At 42.7% G+C, this 20554-nt stretch overlaps 1 protein-coding gene across 10 annotated transcripts in view; it reads left to right on the plus strand.

The window, feature by feature from the left end:
* CADPS (calcium dependent secretion activator) overlaps positions 1-20554 on the plus strand; it is a 448916-nt gene that overhangs the window by 302974 nt on the left and 125388 nt on the right. For 7 of the 10 annotated variants that reach the window (XM_081106568.1, XM_081106567.1, XM_081106569.1 and 4 more), the window contains exons 12-13: positions 11751-11887; positions 15392-15579. In XM_081106568.1, coding sequence (XP_080962694.1) covers positions 11751-11887; positions 15392-15579 — 325 coding nt within the window. Of the gene's footprint in view, positions 1-11750; positions 11888-15391; positions 15580-17524; positions 17684-20554 lie in introns of all 10 variants that reach the window. The other 3 variants (XM_081106565.1, XM_081106570.1, XM_081106572.1) reach the window with 1 other exon arrangement.

Genomic DNA, 20554 nt, shown 5'->3' on the forward strand with positions numbered 1-20554 from the left:
CCTCCTTTCACCTTGCCCAACAGGCTCCTTTTAAAAATATATTTCTTTAAATATGTTTTTGTTAATTTTTAGAGAGAGAAAGGGAGAGGGATAAAGAGATTGAAACATCAGTGATTTGAGAGAAATATCATCGATATGCTGCCTCCTGCACGTCCCTCACTGGAGATCGAGCCTGGAACCTGGGCATGTGCCCCAATCAGGAATCTCACCATGAACTCTTGGTTGATGGGTCAGTCGATGCTCAACCACTGAGCCACACAATCCATTCCCAACAGGCTCCTTTTTAATACATTTGGAAATAGCACACCCTCTGAAAGGGAGTTATCTTGTGTATCAGCAGAAAAGTTTCCTAATTATAACCTCCATCCCATTCAATCTCATAAAACATGTATCTCAGGTGATATTTGGAAAATTCAAGTGTTATTTCCAAATAATCTCCATTTTTTCCTGAAGTCATTTCACCTTACATCCAGTGTGTCTGTTCTCTCATCTGCCCTGATTAAGACATAATTACTTGGTTTTAGCCCACTATTTCCTCACTAGACTAGGAAAGAGGAAGGCTGTTCAGGAGCAACACTGATAAAACAAGAGATGGCTGATGGGAGCTGTGGATGGATGTCTCCTCATGGAAACACTCAGCGGCTCTTGACTTAGATTTCCCTTTGTGGGCAGGACTCGTTTGGCTTGAAGTTGAAGTGCTAGTCATCGGCATCAGCAGGAAGACTCGTTTGGGTACACAGGAGCTTCATGTATGTCACTCCCCCGTTCACGTAGGAACTTTTATTAGAGAGCATGGAAGGTAGGCTTCGAGATGAGTGAGGTCAGATAACTCATGCCTCTGGGATTTCTCAGGACCTGGCTGGTGAAGCCACCTTCTTCTTCTCTATTAAAATGCCTCCTCAATCGCTGCCCAAGAATGGGGGTTCTCCAAAGAGTGTGAGGCCCAACCACACCCACCAGGTTCTGTAAGAACAAGGCCACTACTCCCACCCATGCACAGGTGCTGCAGGAGGCATTTTTCACACAAAAATGTGAATGGCCCCTATTGATCTGTGCAGCGCCCAATCTACACAGCAGTACACCACCATCCTGTAATGAGTGACAATCCTTACCCAGAGCTTAGCCAACAGTGTTGAACCCAGGAACCCCATAGTTCCTTTACTATCTCAGAAACAGAGCCTCAGTACTACTCCAGATTCAATCTATTTGCTGGTTCAGGCACTTCACTACTCCAGGGTATCAGCCAGTGAGGCGTCTGCTCCCATGACTTAGAAGCCCACAGAGGTAACAGGTCAGGATTCAACCAACCCCACTCCGCACCTGATCACCTGCAATTACGAGTATATGAAACCCATGAGAAAGATCAAAAAAGGAACCAGGGATTTTACATTCTGTGGTGCCATGAGTGGTTATACATATACCCCCCCAAAATGGCTAGGGGTAATAATTTTATTAGACTTACATCACAGTTACTTCACAGCTGCATTTTATATGTTAAACTACTACTATCAAAGAGATCAGTCAAACCTAAGGGCAACCGACTCATCCAGATTTGCCCACGACTTCCCCGGTTTTAGCACTAAATCCTGTGTCCCCAGGCCTGTGTCCTCAGTCCTGGGCAAGCTGGTGCAGACTGATCACCTGGTCCTACAAAGCCAGCTTAGAGGGAAACGAACAACAATCTCAGCACAGGGACAGGTGGGAAATGTTAATCCTCCACTTACCTTCTCAGTCTCGACACCCATTTGCTTTGTGTCTCACCACATACTTTAAGTCAATCACAGATTCTCTAACAAAAAGAGTCAAACAATCAAGTATTGCATTTTAAAAAGGTTTCCTTGACTTCTGAAAGGTAAGGGTCATTGTTAAATACTTTATTCTGTACACACCTCATCAAATCCTGTCTCTGAATACATGCCCAAAGTATTCACCATTCCTACAAGTAAATAATTCTTAAGAATGACTTTCAATGAGTAAACTTTGCAATTACTTTATTAGTATTTACATGGCAAAGGGAAGCTGCAGATAAATGAGAGAGGACTTTTGGGGTAGAAAAAAATAAACACTCCAGTCCTGTCACGTCTGTTCAAGGGAAACTCGAGAATGGAACATTTTACAGATTGGGAAACTTGGGAGTAATTGTGAGTTTATTTGGGTCTTTCTAAATTCAGTTTAACGAACTTCTGGGTGCAGTTTTTAGTTTTTGCCATTTCAAAAGCTCGATTTCAGCATGAAAAGACACATCTAAGAAAGAGTGGAGTGGAGTATTTATATTCAACTGTAAATACCAGAAAAAATAGATCCTGCTATTCATTAGTTTGTATGACTCTACAATGATTTTGGGAGGGTTCCACCAAACCTTAACTTTTTTGTTCTTTTGTGGTTTTTTGATGTGTGTTGTTGTTGATTAATCCCCCACCCCTTTTCGGTTAAAACTTGAGAAAAATTAAGTCAGTGCCTAGTTAAGCAACTTTTTTAAACAACTAATTGCAATTTTCCAATTTTAAGGCCAATAGTGCTTACCTTGGAAACTATGTCCAAATCCATATTTGAGTGTTGCCACAATGTATTATGTCAGTGGCCTCTTATGGAGTCACCTGATCCCCATGTTAGAGGAATGGAGAAAATCAGACCTCAGAGTGGGAGGGGGTGGTATTTTAAGCTTTGTATTTGGTCAATTGATTGATATATCACTTGCAATGAGTCTCATTTTAATGTCTGTTTCTCAATTAATAACTGTTTATCACATCATAGATCCCCAAAGTTCAGTGTTTTTGAGAATTGTTCTATTTTTGCTTCCACCTGAACAGTCTTCCACAGTTAGAGGGGTCTTGGTTACTGTTGGTTTGGGGGGGAGGGGTTAATTTTGGTTTTTGTTTTGTTTTGTTTCATTTAAGTTTTCTTGTTCAATCTTTGCTCAAACCCAAGAACTTTAGCTGCTAGGTTAGAACTCCTGTCTGCTTTCCTGAGCCTTGTTGCTAGTCTTTATGTTATTCTGGTTTGTTCCTTCTTACCCTGCTAACTTCTAGCTGGACTGAAGGGTAAGTGTTCCCCTATAGCTAGCACAGCTCAGATAATCAGACTAGATTATCTGACACCTGCAATGTGCTTCCTCCCTCTCCCTTATATCTTTCTCCTGTCTAGACTTTGTAGTAAAAGTTTTCATGTTACTTTCCTGACCTCAGGTTTGAAATGTAAGCTTCATACTGAAACTAGGATGCATGTGACGTGTGCATAATTGCCTCCTCTCCTTGGCTTTCATATTGGCATCAAATGATCCTCCGAGTAAAGCCAACGATGAACATTCCATTTTTTTCATTCCAAGAATATTAACATCACAACAAAATGGCACCTAATGCCTTTGTTTCATGGAATTCACAGCCACCTGACTGCTTAATGCCTGAAAACAGATCATCCTGCTCTCTGACACTGTGTTGCTGCTTTTGTTTTTTCCTTTCCCATCCCAAAGACCGGAATGGTCAGTGTCCCAATGGTGTGGTAACCATAGATGCTTTAACAACTAGAAAGGTGGGGTAGGAAACTGAACAACACTTTAAGAAACTGCAGAATACCATTAATAAAGTAAATGTCTTAATTGAACACTAAAGAATGAATTCTACCTGGCTTGAGGGTGTACTCTAAGTAAGACACAATGGAGGGTTAATTTTGAAAGAAGAGCAGTACTGCATGGGACTACCACACACGCAAACAGGAAACTACGGACTCGATTGTGTCCATGTCGCTTGTTCACGATCTCACAGTGCCAGGGAGGGCTTTGACTTCTGGTCTCAAATGTCTCTCTGCTACTCCCCCAAGAACAATGACAATGGTAACTTCTTCAACATCACTTGTATTTGTATTAATTTTTCTAAAAATACTCCTGAAAGAGCAAAACCTAAAACTTAGGAAAATCTTTTTTTTCACTATTTGAGTTATGAATAAAAGAGAGTATACAGTTTCTTTGTTCATGTAGAAAAACCTGACCACCAAAAATTGTGTTGAGGCAGACTTGACATTAGAGGGAGCTAGAAAAATTGGTCAAGAGAGCAGGCAAATATGTACTTGAGTATTTTGAATGCTAATTTAGAAGTCGTAGGTCATATCATTTTCCCTAATCATTTAATAATAGTCCTTCTTCTAATTCTTTTTGTTTATTGAATTTGCTTTCTTTTCCCCTTTATTTTTTTTCTTTTATTTTGCATAAATGTACCCCTGGCTAGCAGACAGATTTTTTAACACTCCAAGCAGATAAATAATGTAACTTTATTTCCTTTGAATGTGTGATGAGGCATTTTTAAGAGCTTACCATAGAATGTGAATTTAGTGGGAATTTAGGATTTTGCTTTACTTTTTTTAAAGAATGAAAGAAAGGATGGATGAATAGATGACTGAATGGATTTTGTTCTGCGTAAATTTACATGTATTTGCACAATAACGCATTGCTATCCTAGTAGATTTTCCGATACTCATTTGCCTTAATTCCTTTCTACGGTGTTCTCTTGAGATTTTTGCTATATATTCTTGTATTGTCAACTTGCAGTTGCTACATTGCAGGAGTGTGATATCAAAGAATTAATTCAATATTAACTTAATTTGCATGACCCCAAACCACACTGTAAATCAGTTTCCTTCTCATTGTAAAAGAAAATGAACTTTTAAAGGAATAAATCTCCACAATCAGGCCCCAAATTTTCCAAATACCATGATATGACCTAAATAGACCACCTTAAATGAAGCTTCATTTCTTTATTAACTACTTCAGGCACATTTAACATATTAATTCAGTCAACTAGAGAAAACTTATTTTTGCTCATGTTGTAGGGAATATAAAAACATCAAGTACTCTGCAAATTAATTGAAGATGTAATAACTACAGCAGGGAAAATTAAATATAATTTATTTATTTTGAAATCATTAACAAAATCTGTTATGATTTTTATTCAAAGCAGCTGTCTTAAAAAGAGTTATAAAAATTAACATTGAAATACACATCACATGTTTATCCCCTTGTGTGTACTGTGTATTGCCATAATAGAATTTTAAAAATCTTTATTGGTGAAAGTATTACAGATGTTCCCTTTGTATCCCCCAGTGCCCTTCTCTACCTTACTCCCACCCCCACCCCAGGCCTTGACCACACTATTGTCTGTGTCCATGGGTTATTATGCATATATGCCATAATAGTTTTTAATTCTAAGTTTCTGCAAAATTCATTTCTGCAAAATTCTTCATAGTTCTGAAGAAGCCATCCTCTCTTGGTCATGCCGTTAGCTTGATTTAGTCGGAGGGACTATGAAGGGATTAAGTTGATTCTCAAGGGCAGCAGGCATGGGAGGACCAATCTTTTGTTTGCTGCTCAGAGCTCAGGAGGGGCATAGCAACATCCCCTGGTTATTTGATCATGCCAAGAAAAACTCTTCTAGAAAATTCTGTGAACAGCCAGCTGCCATTAATCATTGTCACTTCTTTATTTCATGTCTTCTGATGAGGTTGACTACTGTCATTGTTCGTTATTGTCCAAACCATACATTCACTCTTGTACTGTCAAGCAGATATGACAAGTACACATTTTCCATATAAGAAAGACACAAAGTCACCTTTTAATTTGCAGTTTGGATTCACAGCGACTTTAGTTACATTAGCTATTCTCTTGCCTCTAGCATCCATCCGGAGTCACAACAGCCATAACTGTGCTCTGAATTTCAGAGATAAAACAGCTACCTCCAGCTCATTGTAAAAGGGATTCATTAAAGAAAGGAGCCTCTCTCAGGCAGCTTATTAATACAATCATAATTATTCTCAACAGCAGACTTTTTCTCCTGCCCACAAAAAGTCCCAAAATATAATATTACAAAATAGAGAGATTGAACTTTTGTCTTCATTCTTTTAGCTGTTAGAATAATAGGAAAATCTCAATAGAGTGAAAAAATGAAAGCTCTATTATTCCCCCCAAGAAAATTACATTTGTTTGGTAGAACATATTGCAAACATATCTAAAAATTGTTATATCTGAAACAAAATCACATTATGCTTATTATTAAGATAAGAAATCATGAAAAAATATCATATGTACATATATATATTCCCATTGTGAGGGGGGAGGGGAAAGAATATAAAACATGACATGGTTGAGAATATCAAACATCATGATCAATTACAGAACACTATAAATGGTAGGGTGGTCGATCAGGAACATCTCTTGAATTTAATCAATAGATTAAATGAGAGTATAGAACCTACATAATTGTAGCATTTTAGGAAGAGATATTTTTCCAACATTGCTTAAATGCCAAACCAAAATTGCTTCTTAGCAAACCTGGGTTAAAGGATTTGGTTAGTTTCCACTTGGAAGCGTTTCTTCCATGAGTCTCTGTGTCCATCAGCCTGCACTTGTGCCGCTGAGTCCATTGATAGTGCGCTAAGTTTCCGAGTGCAGTGAGGTGCCAGTGTCAGCTTTACCCACCTAAGTCTAGCCTGAAGTCAGTCCCCTATGCCCACACCGTAAAGGACTTCGCACTCTTTTTTCTTTTTTTTAAAATATATTTTATTGGTTTTTTACAGAGAGGAAGGGAGAGAGATAGAGAGTTAGAAACATCGATGAGAGAGAAACATCGATCAGCTGCCTCCTGCACATCTCCTACTGGGGATATGCCTGCAACCCAGGTACATGCCCTTGACCGGAATCGAACCTGGGACCTTTCAGTCCGCAGGCCGACACTCTATCCACTGAGCCAAACTGGTTTCGGCGGACTTCGCACTCTTGATGCAGTTACCCACCCAGAAGAGAAACAAGTAGCATTGTCTGAAAGGTGTGTTGGATTATGCCCGAGCTGCAGGTCCTATACAGTTGCAGAGCCCATTGCAGTACACTTGGAGCCCTTGCCAACAGAGCACAACTTAGGAGCTGCCCAGCCAGGGCTGGTAAAGGTAAAGGGCAAAGATTAAAGTCCATCTGTAGAATGCAGTAGTCAGTCGCTGATTTCTAAATGATGATGATGATGATGATGATGATGATGATGACAAATAGTAAAAATAGTAAGAGCATTGGTATGCATCTCCCTCAAGCAAGGGGTAATACAAACATCATTGGAATTTTAAGCAGCCACTTGACTCTCCTAGTTCTCTAATTTGCTCACCCTACTGTTAAAATTCATTTTCATTCTGTTGACACCTGCCAAACATTGGCAAAGGAAGGGATCCCAAGGTGTCCCGAATTCAAGAATTAAAGTTCTTATACTTTGGCTCTGGGCTATTTCCCCCTTGTAATGTCAACATTGGAGTTTTCATTTTTTAAAAATCAACCAAATCCAATTGTTTGTAGAGGGGGAGACGGAGTTGCAAGGAGCATTTAACTTTTAATGTTTGGCACCGTAGGAGAACAGTCTGGGACAGTGCAGGAATGACTATATGGTGTTGCTTGGGAAGCACCCACAAGTTCTTTGAAACAGAATTTGGAACAGCTGGACCACTGCAGTGTTTTATTTTAAAATAGACAACATATGTAATGCATATGGTCCTAGACATGTATGGAGACACAGGCAGACAGTCTGAACGGTAGCCAAAGACACCTGCACCTACAATTCTGTTTCCTTCTATGAGATTTTTTCCCCTAAGAGCACATGTTCCCACTTTGGGATTTGCAAGATGCCATCTGAATCCCCATGTGTGTGACTCCTTATTCAAGTCAGTGGGAAGTTTCCTGGGGTGGAAGTGTCAGAATCAGTCCCCATTAGTGAACACCTCCGAAGGGCCCAGTTCCTCCGGGAGCTGGCAGGGGAAATTACAGATCAGAAACTTACCCCCGAGGAACTTATTACCCACCAAGGGAGTCCACAGAGAAACTGGAACATACCCCAGCGAAAACACAAAGACAGGACCTAGGATAGTGGTTCTCAACCTTCCTAATGCCGCGACCCTTTAATACAGTTCCTCATGTTGTGGTGACTCCCAATTTCATTGTTACAAATTGAACATAATTAAAGCATAGTGATTAATCACAAAAACAATATGTAATTATATATGTGTTTTCCGATGGTCTTAGGCGACCCCCGTGAAAGGGTCGTTCGACCCCCAAAGGGGTCGCGACCCACAGGTTGAGAACCGCTGACCTTGGAGTTGGCTATCCAGGGGCCAGGAGGAGCGTAAAGCGGAGCGATTGGAAAGGACTCCCAGCTTCAGAGCAACACAACAGTTTAAGAAGCAGCCTGTGACTAACAGGAGCTTTAATTTGGAGACAACCCTCACTCCCTAAGCACATTAAAAAGATGGCTTTGGGAGCACGAGGCCACCTGTGCATTCACTCACCTGGCAGTGGGCTGAGCACTTACCCTGTGCCAGCCCTCAGGTGCTTCCCCGCCCCTTCTCATCCAGCCTCTCCACAGCCCCTGCGGGGAGACTCAAACGCTAAGCTCAGCGCACAGGTGAGGAAAATGCCACTCAGAACTACGAACCTGCCTGCCTCCGTCACGCTCAGAAAGGCAGAGCTGGCCTCAAAGTCAGTCTGGGAGCCCCGAAACCCACCCACTTAGCCACCTGCTATTTTAGCTTCAATAAACTTGTTCCCATTGAATTTAGTGTGTCAACATTCCAAGAATTCAAGAAACAGAAAATACTTGTTGAAAGAGTGCACTTATTTATTTTAATGAAATAAACTCATCATATTAATATGCATGTGCCAGGTACTAGTCTAGGTTCTGGGAATATAGTGAGAGCAACCACACACACAAAAAAAAAAAATTAAAAATTAAAAATCCCTGCTCGAAAGGAAAGTAAAAATCAGATCCCTTCCACTGACATCTTAAAACAGTATTCCGGGGCTCCACTCCTCTTTCTCTTTTCTGAATATAACAAGCTCAATGAAACTCTCAAAGATTCCACGGGAGCCAGCCACCCTTGTAAGTGCTCTTGAGTTGTTGGAACCGTTATTAAGATAAGGAGCCTGATTCTGAGTAAATGACGATTTTGTGTCAGCAAAACCCAGGGGCTGCTCCTTTTGCTTGCTAGAAATTGCCACCCCATTCGGTTCCATCCCACACATATAGAAGGTGTGCGAGGGATCGTAAGGATGGCCAAACGACCGTGACAGCAGAAAGGGAACTGAAAGACCAGATCGTTTTGCACAGGAAGCGGAGGGTCAGAGATCGCTCAGCCAGCAGCCGCGGCTATTTGGTAACGGAGCTTAAACTTGAATCCAGACCTTCACACCCGTCCCAGGCTCATCCTGCAGGAGACCCAGAGAGAGAAAAGAAAGGAAGATGGGGAAGGAATCTGTGTGTGGATAGGGTTACTTTCTACAGAGAAAACCAGCGAAAGCCTGTTTTCCGGTGAGCCCGTGTTGAAACATAAAGCCACGATTGTTTGTCAGATGTGCTCTGGGCCGAGAGTTGGCAGGTGAAGGCGCATTGTGGTGGGTGGGGAGGCGGCGCGTGGATCTGCATCCAGGTTTTTGCGAAGGAGCCAAGCGGCCTTTTCAGATCCGTTTCCGGAGAGGGCAGCAGGCAAAATAGTTCATCGCGAAGTTTTCAAGAGGTTCAACCCCAAAAGAAAGAGTCAGCGACGTGAGACACGTGCCATATTTTTACCAGCTACAAAAGAGCCCCCTTCTCTCTGAGCTAAATGACCGGGGGCACCATCATCATTGAAGAGAAATAAGGTAGCTGAGCCAAACTGGCAGAGAAAGGGCCAGGCCGATGTATCAGCTTGCAGCCTCCTTCTGAGAAATCCCAGAGCAGGAAGCTGTGCTACCTAAGAAATGCCTCGTCTGTCTGTTCCAATGGGGAGGCAGGGCAGGGCAGGGGGTGCCACCGGATGAGCAATCCATGCACCCCCGTTAGTCTCTCCTGAATTAAAGTGGCCGACAGGATGAAGCTGAGCGATGCAGAGATACCCCTGGGTGGCAGGAGTGCCATTCTGTGGGGAGGGGGGCCTGAAGTCGGAGCAGCTTTAACACTTGTCTTGGGCCAGAGGAGGCACCTCCCCGCCCCCCCCCCCCCCCACACACACACACAGATGCACACACATGCTGGAAGCAGCCAGCTTTTGTCCCCAGCACCAACTTCTTGGCCACCTCTCTTGCCAACCACCCCGAGTCAAGGGAGAAAGTAGCTTGGAGGCCAAACAAGCAAACAAAAGAATCCTAAACACAGCAGCTAACCTCACAGTGAAAGCACTTCCTTGAATACAAATCTGACAATGAACACAGCACCGAGGATTCTTTCAGATCCTCTAGTATAATTTCTACACATGCGATGTTCCCTCTAAAAGCCTGTGTTTCAGCCTCCGAACGGAGCGACTTGGCTATTAAAATACTCCTTTTTCACGTGCCTTCTGGAAACGTCGCTTCTGGGCGTCTCGGGCATAAACAGCACACGCTGCTCAAACACTGACCACTTGCTGCTTCTGTGAAAAATGGCTGAGGATTTGAAAATTCTAACAATAAGGAGGCATAAATCTAACATTCCATGCATACATTGCTTAGATCCACAAAAATCTATAATGTGAGGAGAAATCATCACTTTACATAAATCGTCATCTTAAATCATCATCTTAAAGTCACACTGCTACCATAACCCAAGTTTGCAGCCATTCCCCAAGCATGGAAGGGGGACAAAGCTGCCTGGAATGAAGGCCACATATGAAAATATTACCCAAACACCCTCTCAAGTCAAACATCGATTTTCCCTGTGTCCTGACAGCGTTCCTGGTCCCTGGCAGGCCCCCGCACTCCAGTAGAACAGCGCAGGCAGGGAATGAATCAACTCTTGCTTGATTTGAAACAAGATTCTTTTTCTCCACAGTCTACATATCAGGAGAGTGAACACATGTGAGGTGGAGTGAGCTGACTCCTTTAATGTCTCGGACCTTCATTCCTACCTCGTCAGGATCTGCTTGGATTCTCTGAGTTCTTTTGCCGATTGAGTGTAGAGTATTTTTGTTACACATATTGAGATTAATTAGTTAGCCCCTAGGAGGTTTTGCCTACAGCCTTCACCCTGTAAGGAAAAGTGTGAATACATTGAGATTACTAAATCACAATAAATGGCAGATCGTAGCCCTTGTGGAGTACATTGGTTTATCTCTCCCATAAGCTTTGCTAGCTGAGCACACACACGCAAAGGCAATGTCCCTGGCTACCCCAAACTAAGTCCCCTTTAACTTATCCTCCAGGTTTCAATGAAAATCTTTTGTTATTATCATTATTTTTTTTTTAATTTTGGAGGGTGGGGACCCAAACCTTTTGTGAAACCAAATTGGCAGTGGGGCCCTGGAAGGGGTGGACACAAATATTGTCACTTTGCTGAAAATCAGCTTAACCCTTTTCCAGATAATCCCAATAATTGTAGAGAAATTGCTCTAGACATAACCACTGGAATGGCAGAATCTATTAAAAACCTACAGAGCTAAATAGGCTTTTAGAAGCAAAGATCCGATCTGCTTTCAGTGTTCGGTGAAAAGCAGGTGAAGTTCCGGTCGTGTGCTTAGTCTTTAAAGAACGGCATAAAGGCACTGGAGTTGTGATCATTTGATAAACATATTGATGCCAATATATTCTTGCCTAAATGCGATAAACTCACCAGTAAGTGATGCAAGTTGACAATGGGAAGGTAAAAGGAATATCTGGGGGGTGTTGGTGGGAGGCGATGGGAAACAGCGTTCGTAATGCCTAGTGAATTCCTGTGTGTTTGAAATGTCAAAGAAAATGTGATGTGTTTCTCTAAATTGTGTCTCTCTCTACATGTATAAATGAACAGACGCAGATAGAGCTCAAAAGCATGGCATGGATGAATTTATCTCGTCCAACCCCTGTAACTTTGACCACGCTTCCCTCTTTGAGATGGTGCAACGCCTTACTTTGGATCACAGACTTAATGATTCCTATTCTTGCCTGGCAAGTATATTCTTTGGTCTACAGCAATTTAAACATGATGACATTTTTTTAAATGAAGTATTTCTTTGCCTTGCTGTTAGGAGCTCTTTTCTCCAGTACAGAGCCCCTTTAACGATTGTCAATGTGTCCTTGATTTCCTGGGTCGAGGTAGTTTTCCTTCCCAAAGAAAGAAGTCGGCAGGAAGTTGTCAGTAGAGACATCCAACTCCCCAGCCTCCCTATCTGAGCTTCCCCCTTTTCAGCTGCTACATGAGAAATGTTCCCAAGAGGGTAATGGAGTTTGGCATCTGCTGGTGGAGAACTTGTAAAACCCGACTCCGTTTCTAGACTTTAAGATCCGCCTCCCTCCCCATCCCAGAGAAGACCCTGTGCTCCTGTCTCTGAAAGGGATGTGTCCTTTCCGTTTATTTTTTGAAAGATTAAAGTGCTTTGTAAACACACTCCACTTGATTTCGCATAAGCTCAACTGGTTTGGGTTTGCTTGGGTGGGTGGCTTCTTTCTCTTAGTGGTATTTAGAGCATTTCACCCTTTGGGGGAAGTTTTTATGACGCATTAGGCGTTTGGAAGTCCAGCTCCCAGCAAGGGAGCACGTCTCTTGCAATCCTGTTTTAAGCCCAGAGTTAAATCGGTTACATTCAAGAGACTGCTATTATGTCGTTACTGGATTCCCGAAGAGAAATTTGTGGCTTTCTACTATCAAAGTTGGAAGCCTAAAAAGGGCCCAATTTCTTTTCTTCTGCAAACCATACATTACTTCATTGTTAAAAGGTAAATGTTATGAATCCCACTTTTTAGATGGGAAAGGTGAGGGAAATGATGAAATGACTTTACACAGAGGAAAAGCCTCTCCCTGCTCCTAGGGTTAATATATCTGCAGATTATGAATGTGATACACTTCAGTAATTATCATGATATACTTACCATGTCATTATATTAGCATACATATGATGAAAATATTTTCCTTTTTAAGTGGCATAGCTGTATCCTAAATCTATTCCAACTAATTTTTATTTTAAATTCTTTCTTTTTTTTCTGTACCTGAGGCCAAAATATTAAAAAGAGTAGATTTAAAAAAAGTGTTAAAAAGCAAAGCAGTATTATGTGGAATAATTTATTAATCTGCATCTCATAAAAGATGCATTGATTATCTCAGGTTTGGAATCACTTTATCAGAAGAATCTGAACTTTGCCAAATTGGAAAGGAAAATATCATTTTGACTTAAAAAAAATAAAAAGGAAAAAATAAAGCTTACCTTGCATTGCAGGGCAATTTTTCTCAAATGTATTTCCAACGATTATGTGATTTTTAGCGTAATTATAAATTGCATACATGAAACTTGTAAGAATATGCCTCTGAATTTTACTCATTAGCTTCACATATAATTTCTTTTCTCTTGAAAAAAATTTTTGAGGTGTATTATTTTCAGGACCTTATTTTACATCATTTTTTAAAACCAATTTTCTCTTTCACTGAGAAATTTATCACCAAGGAGACTTGATTTTCTAAAAAATAAAATAAATAAACCAGAAATAAAATTTTGATTTTGAAACTGTGTTCTATTAGTCATATATAAGCTTGCAAATATGCTCCCAAATCCAGAATTAATTATAATAGCATAAAATTGTTTTCTTCCCCATTTGCATACCTATATCTATTAATCATCATCCCAAAGTTTCAGAAAATAACAGCAATTAAAAAGCCCTATCTCCTGCCTCTCTATTCCATTTTCTCATTATTACAATCTTTTTATTTCAGTTAGTTTTGGAGACCGACCAGCAGGGATACATAAATTTTTCTGTGTCTTCGACTGAGTTCCTAATTGATATTTCTTCAACTCTTCTCAAAGCAGCTATTTTGGCATCTACAAAAGACGTGGTGTCATCCGAGTCGTAGAAAATATATTTTAATCTTTCACAGCAGTGTTGGTTCTAAGATTTAGCATTTGGGGTAGCAGATGGAGTGGCAAAGAAGTTGCCTATAGGGGCAGCCCACTGCCTCGACGACTCTCCCGCCCTCTGCAGTAACTTATCATTTGAAATAGGAAAGATGCCGTCTCGTTGGATGCATTGCTGAGCTGCAGGTTGTCAGTGGGAGAGTCTGCAGATCGCTAATATGAGATCGGAGGGTGGCAGAGGCCTCCCTCCCTGCCCTGCTGTGGCCTCTACCTGCACCCTGTCATGTTCTTCTTTTGCCTTTTCTCTCCCAAGACAAAGCAGTATTCAGAAGGTGACTCGGAGAAGACCCTCCGAGTAAAATTAACTTTATATTTAAAACAATCCTACGTTCCCAGCTCACACACTGCCACCTCGAGTGGTTTATTTCTTGCTTCAGAAAAGTACTGAAACCAACAGAAGTCAGTCATTTGCTTCAGGCTTGGCCCAAGGGTGACCTTGAATGGCAAGTCCCTTGGCCTCTCTGAGCAGCTGTTTCCTTGCGTGCCTAGTGCCCCCCAATCTGCTCAAGTTGGGGATTCTCTTTCATGGCGGAGTTTCACCTGGTCCTTCAGCGAGCAAATAAATAATAAGACAAATAGTTGCTGGGTGGTGGGTGGGGGGGGGGCGGGGGCTAAGGCAGAAGCTCCTCTCCGTTTAACTGAACTGTATCTGACTACTTCAAAACTGAGTATGTTATTCTCTTTGGAAAAGTATCCTCATAATTAAAAAAATTTAATGACAGTTGACATTCAATATATTCTGTATTAGTTTCAGAGGTGCAGTATAGTAGCTAGACAAGGATGCACTTTACAGAGTGGTCCCCCATCCCTGACATTTTAAGTACCCACCTGGCATCATACATCGTTATCACAATATTATTGACTGCATTCCCCCCAAGTGTTTGCTTCCCAAGGGGAGGATTTCTGAAGTCCTGGGATGCATGCAGGCCAGTCACAGTATTTCCCAATGCTCCCGAGTACAAAAGCCAGAAGATGCGGAGTCAGAGAGCTGAACTTGAGTCCTGCCTCTGTTTATAGTTTCTGTCAGTCACTTATTAGCGCTGATTCCATTTCCTCGTCTGTTAAATGAAGAGGAATCTTCCTTGTCTCCTCCGCGAGGCTGCCCTGAGCTCTGCGGGAAGTTCCTTGTCAAGGATGGAGCACTGTCCCACTCTAAGGCACTGGTGTTTTTACTTGTCTTGTCAGTAATGAAGACTGCCCCGTGCCCACTCCAACCCTCTTCTACGATGAACAACTCAGTGTTGGAAACGTGGGAGGCCCTCTCTGAATCATGCTTTCTGCTGATCAGGCACCTCCACTCACTAGCCCTGAGACTCTAGGAAATGCCATGAGTTCCCACCCATCGCCAGGGCCACCGGCACCTGCTCGCGGGGCTGCGATGAGGTTACACCAACAGCACCGCAGGGGTTAGCGCAGCGGCGGGCACTTAATAAGCAATCAGCTCAGGCTATTTTTAACCCTCCACACTCTCCCCCAACTCTTGCAGCCCTCCCGAAGAACAGCAACAACCCGTATTTAAAAGGAAGTCTCTCCTTTATTCCCCAAACAGGGCTGGTTCAGTCCTGGCCAGGTGTTTGTGCTAGATGAGTACTGTGCCCGGAACGGAGTCCGCGGGTGTCACCGGCATCTCTGCTACCTCAGAGACCTGCTGGAGCGGGCGGAGAACGGCGCCATGATCGACCCCACCCTCCTCCACTACAGCTTTGCCTTCTGTGCATCCCACGTCCACGGGAACAGGTGAGCGCCGGCCGCAGGTCCTCCTCCAGGTCCTGGTCCTGGTTTCTGCCTGGTCCTGCTTGTAGGGTCACCTCTACCTCTCTGCCCTTCCCCATTCCCTCAGTAGGGCACACAGACACAGGGAACCCAGAGAACGGAAGTGGCACTTGGACTTGGAGAGTGGCCTATGAAATGAGAGCCATCCGGATTCAGATCATGGCCTCTCCGCTCGCTAACAAGGGCCTGGCGGTAGTTACAGCCTCTGTGCCACAGCCTCCACTCTGTAAACAGGACAATAATGTCCTAAGCTGGTTGTTGAGAGGATGCAAGGGCACAGAAAGGGCGCAGCACATGCCTGGGATCTGGTAAGGGGTTAATTAAGGTTCGCCTTTGCTGTTACCATCACTCTTTCCATAAATATTAAATGATTACCAACAGAGGGTCAGGCACTCTGGAGTACATTCAACATGCACGATGAACAGAAACCAAGCACCAAACAAGGGCAGAGGTGCTCAGAGGCCGGTGCTCTGAGAAAAGGGGGTAAAATGTCCTGACAGCATTTAATAAAGGAACAGGACTCCGAGGGAGGGGCAGGTCGGCAGCAGGGCCTCCTGGAGGAAGCGATGCTCAGGCTGAGAACTGAAGCAAGTGTAGGAGTTGAGCAGCTCCAGGCAAATGCCCTGCACAGGGAGGAAGCCAAGTCCATTTCAAGAGCTAGAACAAGCAGGTGAAGCTGAAAGGCAAAGATAATCATAGGCGTTTGGTTTAGCCATCGAGCTGGGAAGAACGTCAGAGATCACCGTGTGATCAGCCCCCTCATTTTACAGGCTTTACAGACAAGACCAGAGCATCAGTTCTCCTAACTTGGTACAAAGTACTCTCTTCCTTTAGACGTTGCCCAGCTCCTGGAGGAAAAGATCCAAGTTCTGAATAATGCAAAACAGCAAATAATTTAAGAACGTTTGCATTTGGCTCTGAAGACGTGGAATAAATTTCAACACTGCCGCAGCCAGTTTACTAGCCCAATGCATGTAGCCTCCCAAGCCTGCCTTACCCCAGAGCACCCCACCCGGGCGCCAGGGAAGGCACCCCCAGGGGAAGCTAGGTGCTTCAGAAGCCCGGCCTGTGGTGCAAAGGTTGCTGCTCTGGGAAATTCTCATGTGAGGGAGTCCTGAACTGACTGCATTTATTTCAAGTCAGAACCGTGTCAGTCGTCTTCATCTTTGCAGGCGATACAACTCAGGAATGTCCGTGGGATCTGCTCCTTGCCCTTCCTTTCTCTAGTGGTGGTGGATTTTATCAAATGCACTGTTAGCATTTAGAGCTAGATAACAATAGCATTGTAGGTTTGCATAGTTAGCAGGCAATAAGGTTTTCATCATCTGTCATTATGATCAGGTTCACTAGCCCTGCATATGACCTTTTGTTTGCACAAAGGATATTTTTGAAAACATGATACCTGAGAAGTATCTGTGCATAATTCTGCTTTTTATAAATATGTACACTTTGATGACTATCTGTTACAGCCTCTTGGACTGAATTCTTGAGAGAGAGAGAAGTTGCATTATATTCTCTGGGTTGTCACACTGTATTCTACATATGTTACTGAATAAGAAAGTGTTATAAAATAATGAAGTGTTGTTGTAAACTCCCTGGTAAACATCATCATGAATTATGATACACATTGTCTGGATTTCATATTGTAAGACTGCCACTTGCTTCACAGTTAGGTTTATACATCTTGTCATGGAAACAGTTTGGGGTTTCTTATTTTCTTTTCAGTTCTGATTTTCCTTATGCAAGTTTGCATCTTTTTTCCTTATTATTTTGGTTTGAATGCATTTGCTCTTGCCGTTTGATGCATCCTTCTTTTTATTTCTTTTGTTTGTGCATGTGTGTGTGCTCTTGATTCTCCTGTGCTGGCCACTCTCTGTGCATGCCCCGTGCCAACACCCCCTCTCCAAAGTCAACAAATGCATGTGTACCTTAGTGGGCTGCCACCACACACAGACCCTGAAGGGAGCAAAACTCCCTCCCCATCTGAACCAGAGGCTAAAAAAGACACAAAAAAGGAATGTAAACGAAGAAAAGATTTCAAAACTCAGGCAAACCCAGAGCCCAAAAGGTAAGAAGTTACATGTGTATTGGCTTGTATTTTGCAATGTCTGTGACCTTCCCCTGCACCCTCCCCCATCCACACCACAACCTCTACCTTAGCAAACAGCAAGCTTTTTGTATTCCTGAGGTCTCTTTTCCTTTAAGGTTTGCCAAGAGCACACTTTAAAATAATCCTAGCAATGGGTGAAAATACCATGTATTAGGGCTGAATTTGAGTCAGGTGTTTAGTGATGCTTAAAACATGTTCTTATTTTTAAAAACTAGTTGAGCAATATATAAACAGAATCATGACTCAGATTGCTGTTTTAGTGGCATCTAGTTAGGGTCCTGGTACCTTACCAAGTCATTCATATTAAGCAACCCGTGATTTATAATTTTGAAATTATGTTTCAAGAGCAAATAAAACGTGTTGGCATAAGATGGGTCTATACATTTATAACGGCTCTATCGTTTTCAGCAAACTCCCCTCAGTTCCACACTAATTTGTGAAAGAAATTGATCTTCAAATACAATTTATAATACAGTCACAAAGTAAAGCCTCTTAGTAGAATCACTTATATAATAAGCTCACCCTGAAGGCACTTTTAAGTTCTAAAATTGTGTTTATCCTCTCCTGTTTCCCAGGACCTTTAGGGACACTCTCTTTGTGAATTGATAAAATGGCAAATTAGTGGCTTTTCCCCCCTTAAAACTAGATTTACAGTAATTTCCTGTGTTACCCCTGTGTCCTTCTTCACCTTCCCTACCCTCGCTCCAAATTAACACTAATATTTTCAAATGTCTTTGTTGTGGTTTTGAAACTGATTTTATGGCCCTGGCTGGCATTGCCAAGCCGTACAGAGATCACAAGCAGGTATGCTTTGAGCGTCAGGATAAATTTATCCACTGGAATATTTGTAAGCCCTGAAATCTATGCAGTTCGTGTATAGGCAGACAGATGACAATGCCAACTTTCACTTCCTGGAGCAGGTGGCAAGCTGTCCATCAGTGTACCCAGGTCTAATAGTGAAGGTCACAGGAAGCCCTGATTCCATGTGGGCACCCGTCTTCTGAACTTGCAGTATATAAGGCTGGAGGGGAAGTGGAGTTTCTGTGTGTGCCTCCCTGTGGGGGTCACAAGGCAAGGCAAGGCAACCAGTAAGAAAGTGCCTTGAGAATGTGGCAGGTGCCTGGAGACTCTGGCTTCTGTCCAAGGTGCTGCTTTGGGGAGTGATCAGAATGGAAACAGAACAGAGAGTGACTGGTCACCCTTGATGGAACCTGACCTAGTCCCTGGGCCATGAAAAATTATCCAAAAGGATCTTGAATGGTACCATGAGAGGATTGTGTGTGTCCTAGGGTCTATGTTTGCCTGCATTTTTTAAAGAAGAAGAAATCATAATATTCAGTATCAGTTATGCAACATTCTGCAGTTTACAAAGCGCTTCTCTATATTCTGTCTCACTTGCTACAACATTTTCAATTGGGCTATTTTTACATCCATTTTGCAGATGGTTAAACTGTATGAGTCGCTCATTGAGGCAGCAAACCCGGATGTTCTGAGTCCTAAGGTCTTTCTCTTTGCATAGATCAGCACTGTACATAGATTCTCAAGACCCGAGTATTAGAGCCTGCTCTGTGTATATCTAGGATTATTGTTTCTCCTTTCAGTGCCTCCGTTTTCTCATCAACAAAATGAGCACACAGAATCATAGCATCAGTAATATCTCACCGATCTCTAATGTCTTCCATGGGTTATAATAACAAATGAAGTAGTACATTGTCAGATCTCATAAATAAGGTTTAATTAAAGTAAGGACAGTTGCTGCCATTTGATAAGCACTCACTACATGCCAGGCACTGTGTGGAGTGCTGTTTACATATATTATTTTATTTTATCCTTATTACATCCCGATCAGTGTTATGACTACCTTCATCTAACAGATGAGAAGTTTGTGGCTCAGATAAGTTCGGCCACTTACACCATAACAAATACGTGTGTGTGCCTAATGCAAGCATGGATATTCTGACAGGGAGCTTGCATTTGCACCTCCCTGCCTTACTGCCTGCCCTGCATTCACACTGTGTACCTGTGTACATGTGAGATGCCAGCTTCAGCCCTTTGATAGGAGGTTAAACATCTCAGGTGAGATATATAGTAGTCATGAATTAATTTAAGAGTTTTCCATTTTTGTCCTAAAAATGTCAAAAGTCCATTGGGCCCTCCTGACAATGTTGGACGGTGGAGAAAGCCAGGGCCGTACCTGAAGATTAAGGGACAGTCTCCTTTGAACACTAACCACAGCCCTTGATGTGGACCATTTTCCTAACCTCTGGCACCAGGATGAGCACTGTTTGCATGTAGAGATGTCATCTATTCTTTGACCCAGATTAGGAAGGAATTCATGAGTCATGGGCACAAATGGCCCTTTCACTGGATTTAACTGAACAATAGAACCTATTTCTATTGTCACCTCACAACCAGCTTCAGATTAGATAGCGAGTTGCTTTTTACTTAATTATTAACTTTTTAACCTACTATTAACTCAGCAACTCCAAAGGTAGAGGCAGAGCTCTGGCCTGCTGCAGCTGGAAATCATTAGTGAGTGCCCAGGGGCTGATGACCAAGTTTCTCCCACCTTCCCTGGAAGCCTGTGTCACACCTCTGTGACAACCTGTGCCTGTGTGAGTCGCAGACACCTAATCCAGGGGGACGCTCTGGTCAGCCAGGAAGCTGTTTGCCCTCCAACAGCTCATTCACCGCAAGAGGCGGAACCATCCACACATATGGCATATTTACACCATAGCAAATACGTGTATGAGCCTAATGCAGGGGTGGGCAAACTTTTTGACTCGAGGGCCACAATGGGTTCTTAAACTGGACCGGAGGGCCGGAACA

This window comes from Myotis nattereri, assembly GCF_964212035.1.
Source record: "Myotis nattereri genome assembly, chromosome: 14".
In the NCBI taxonomy this organism is placed as follows: domain Eukaryota; kingdom Metazoa; phylum Chordata; class Mammalia; order Chiroptera; family Vespertilionidae; genus Myotis; species Myotis nattereri.